The sequence below is a fragment of the Brachypodium distachyon genome, chromosome 1, assembly GCF_000005505.3.
Source record: "Brachypodium distachyon strain Bd21 chromosome 1, Brachypodium_distachyon_v3.0, whole genome shotgun sequence".
NCBI lineage: Eukaryota > Viridiplantae > Streptophyta > Magnoliopsida > Poales > Poaceae > Brachypodium > Brachypodium distachyon.
Genome location: NC_016131.3, coordinates 69,480,958 through 69,483,547, shown reverse-complemented (window position 1 = coordinate 69,483,547; position 2,590 = coordinate 69,480,958). Strand labels below are relative to the sequence as shown.

The following is a 2,590-nucleotide window of genomic DNA, read 5'->3' as shown; positions in this document are numbered from 1 at the left end:
TTTTCAGGAAATGAGCGCGAGAATAGTTTTACCGATTTGGGCTGCTACTTCCCCCGTGGCGGCGATCGACGTTCCTCGGACGAAGTTCTGTGATCATAATCGTTTTCCTAGACAGAATATTAAGCCGCCAAAAGTGAACGGGCTGTATGCTGCTTGCCGTACCGCACAAGTCCAGCAGTCTTGCTTGCATATCCGGATATCCCCGGCCGGCTGACCGAGAGAAAGCTCGAGCTACAAGTCTCTGACCAAATTACTCCTGTTTCAGACGATCAACTGTATGATCAACACGACAAGACCAGTTACATCATGATCATCAAGCTGTTCGTAAGTACTCTTAATTGGAGTTGCAGGCCGGACACCGCCCATGAATAACGGGGAACAGGGACAGCTCAAGCGGCCCTATTACTCTCGTGGTCAGCTGGGCTTAACCACAAGCCTTTCTTTAACATCCCGGCGTGCGCAGCTCCTCTAATCGGACCGTTTCAGGGACCATCCATTCTCGGACTCGATCTCGATGGGACACATACAAGTCAACTGCAGCTATATATACCCAAGGGAGCCTGACCACTCGAAACCACACTAGCTTCTTCCATTCTCTCCCGAGTCACTTCTAGCTCCGAGGTAGAGCCACCAGTACGCAATAGCTCTTTGTCCTAAGCCGGTTCAAAGCTAGAATGGCTTCCACGGTGACACTGCTGGAGAAGACGACAACCGCCTTCAGGAGCGACGACGTCGCCGACAAAGCCCTCGGATCGCCAACGATGAAGCATCTTTTGCTGGGGAGAAGCAAGGGCGCCGGTGACACGGTCGACATGGCGAAGCGGTGCTGCGAGCACAGGCACGAGCTCGTCAGCTACGACGCGCTCCCGGAGTTCCTGAAGCACAACGAGTTCATCCTGGACTACTACCGGAGCGAGTGGCCCGTCAAGCAGGCGCTCCTCAGCGCCTTCGCCGTCCACAACGAGACCATCAACGTCTGGACGTAAGCGCGCTCTCCATATCTGTCCGATACTTCGATCGAGCAAGTACGCTTTAATTAGCTGACACGATTTTTTCCCTTGTGTCCGAGCAGGCATTTGATCGGCTTCTTCGTGTTCCTCGCGCTCACCGTGTGCGCCGCCACGATGGTTCCCACGGAAACCAGCGTGTCCCACTCGGCGACATCCACGGCACTGACACACAACAGCACCGGCGGCAACCCCATGATCCTGACGAGCTCCTACACCACCGTCGGAGCGGCCGTCGCAATGCAAGCGCCGCCAACGCGCAACGCGTCCTTCCTCGTCGAACAGGAACTCGCGGCTCCTTCGCCATCCTCGGGCCACATTATTCACCGCGTGGCGCGGTGGCCGTTCTACGCGTACCTGTGCGGCGCCATGTTCTGCCTGCTGATGAGCAGCGCGTGCCACCTGCTATCATGCCACTCGGAGCACGCCTCCTACGTGCTGCTCCGCCTCGACTACGCGGGCATCACGGGCCTCATCGTCACATCCTTCTACCCGCTCGTCTACTACACCTTCCTCTGCGACCCGTTCCCGCTCTCCCTCTACCTCGGCTTCATCACGGTCTCCGGCGCCGCCGCGGTCGCCGTCTCGCTGCTGCCGGTCTTCGAGTCCCCGGGCCTGCGGTGGGCGCGCGCAGCGCTGTTCGCGTGCATGGGCGCGTCGGGGCTCGTGCCCATCGCGCACAAGCTGCTCGTCTTCGGCGCGCGGCCAGAGGCGGTCCAAACGACCGGGTACGAGATGGCCATGGGGGGATTCTACCTGGCCGGCGTCGTGGTGTACGGCGCCAGGGTGCCCGAGAGGTGGATGCCGGGCCGGTTTGACCTTGTCGGGCATAGCCATCAGCTGTTCCACGCGCTCGTCATCGCCGGCGCCTACGCGCACTACCACGCCGGCCTGGTTTACTTGAGTTGGAGGGACATGGAACAGTGCTGATCTGATCGGGCCAGAACCCAGAGGCCGGGTCTAGGATGGTCCGCCAAATTGGCTGGCCTCGTTGACTCAGCGTTGATTTTTGTTCTTTCTTTCGTTCTTGTTTACCTATTGTTGTATCTTTAGAGAAGTCCGATCACAGGAGATGTAATCTGAACAAGTCAATATAAAGTGAACATACAGCTACCGCCAATGTTTACTGTTCATAACTGGTGGATTATTACTGGGTAGAATGTTTCGTATTTCCAGTTATCATGGCTGGCCAGGAGCTTAACAACCCGTCTGATAAGACAAAATTGGACCTTTTCTATGCTGCCACGTCCATTACAATTGTTGATGAGTTGAAAGCGTCTTTTAGGATTCTTATTAGCTAAAGGGGGGCTGACTAAAGGATATCGCTCATCACATCTATGAAATTTCCGGAAGAATGAGATGGAATGTCAAACAAGTTTTGCATGAGGGCGCATGGATTGGACAGATCAACATGAGCGCGGACCTCTCTGTGATTAATTCATGACCAGGAATTTGTGGTCCTCTGGTACCGGTTGAGTCATACCTGGATTCTGGTGTGTCCTGACGCGGCTGTTTGGAGTCTCACCTCATCCGGAGATTGTTCATCTTCTTTGGCCTGTGCGATGCCTAGATCGCCAGAGCTA

At 55.8% G+C, this 2,590-nt stretch overlaps 1 protein-coding gene across 1 annotated transcript; it reads left to right on the top strand.

The window, feature by feature from the left end:
• The first annotated feature begins 595 nt into the window (after positions 1-595).
• On the top strand, positions 596-2,127 carry LOC100837847 (heptahelical transmembrane protein 4). The gene is made up of 2 exons (XM_003561893.3): positions 596-982; positions 1,073-2,127. Exons 1-2 carry the CDS (start codon positions 675-677, stop codon positions 1,935-1,937), a joined length of 1,173 nt encoding a protein of 390 aa, XP_003561941.1. The 5' UTR covers positions 596-674; the 3' UTR covers positions 1,938-2,127.
• The last annotated feature ends 463 nt before the right edge of the window (positions 2,128-2,590 follow it).

What these genes read in the sequence shown, in the direction of transcription:
- LOC100837847 (XM_003561893.3), top strand. Translation starts at nt 675, where the DNA reads ATGGCTTCCACGGTGACACTGCTGGAGAAGACGACAACCGCCTTCAGG. An exon ending in GAGACCATCAACGTCTGGAC is followed by an intron (nt 983 to 1,072) that starts GTAAGCGCGCTC and finishes GTGTCCGAGCAG; the next exon opens with GCATTTGATCGGCTTCTTCG.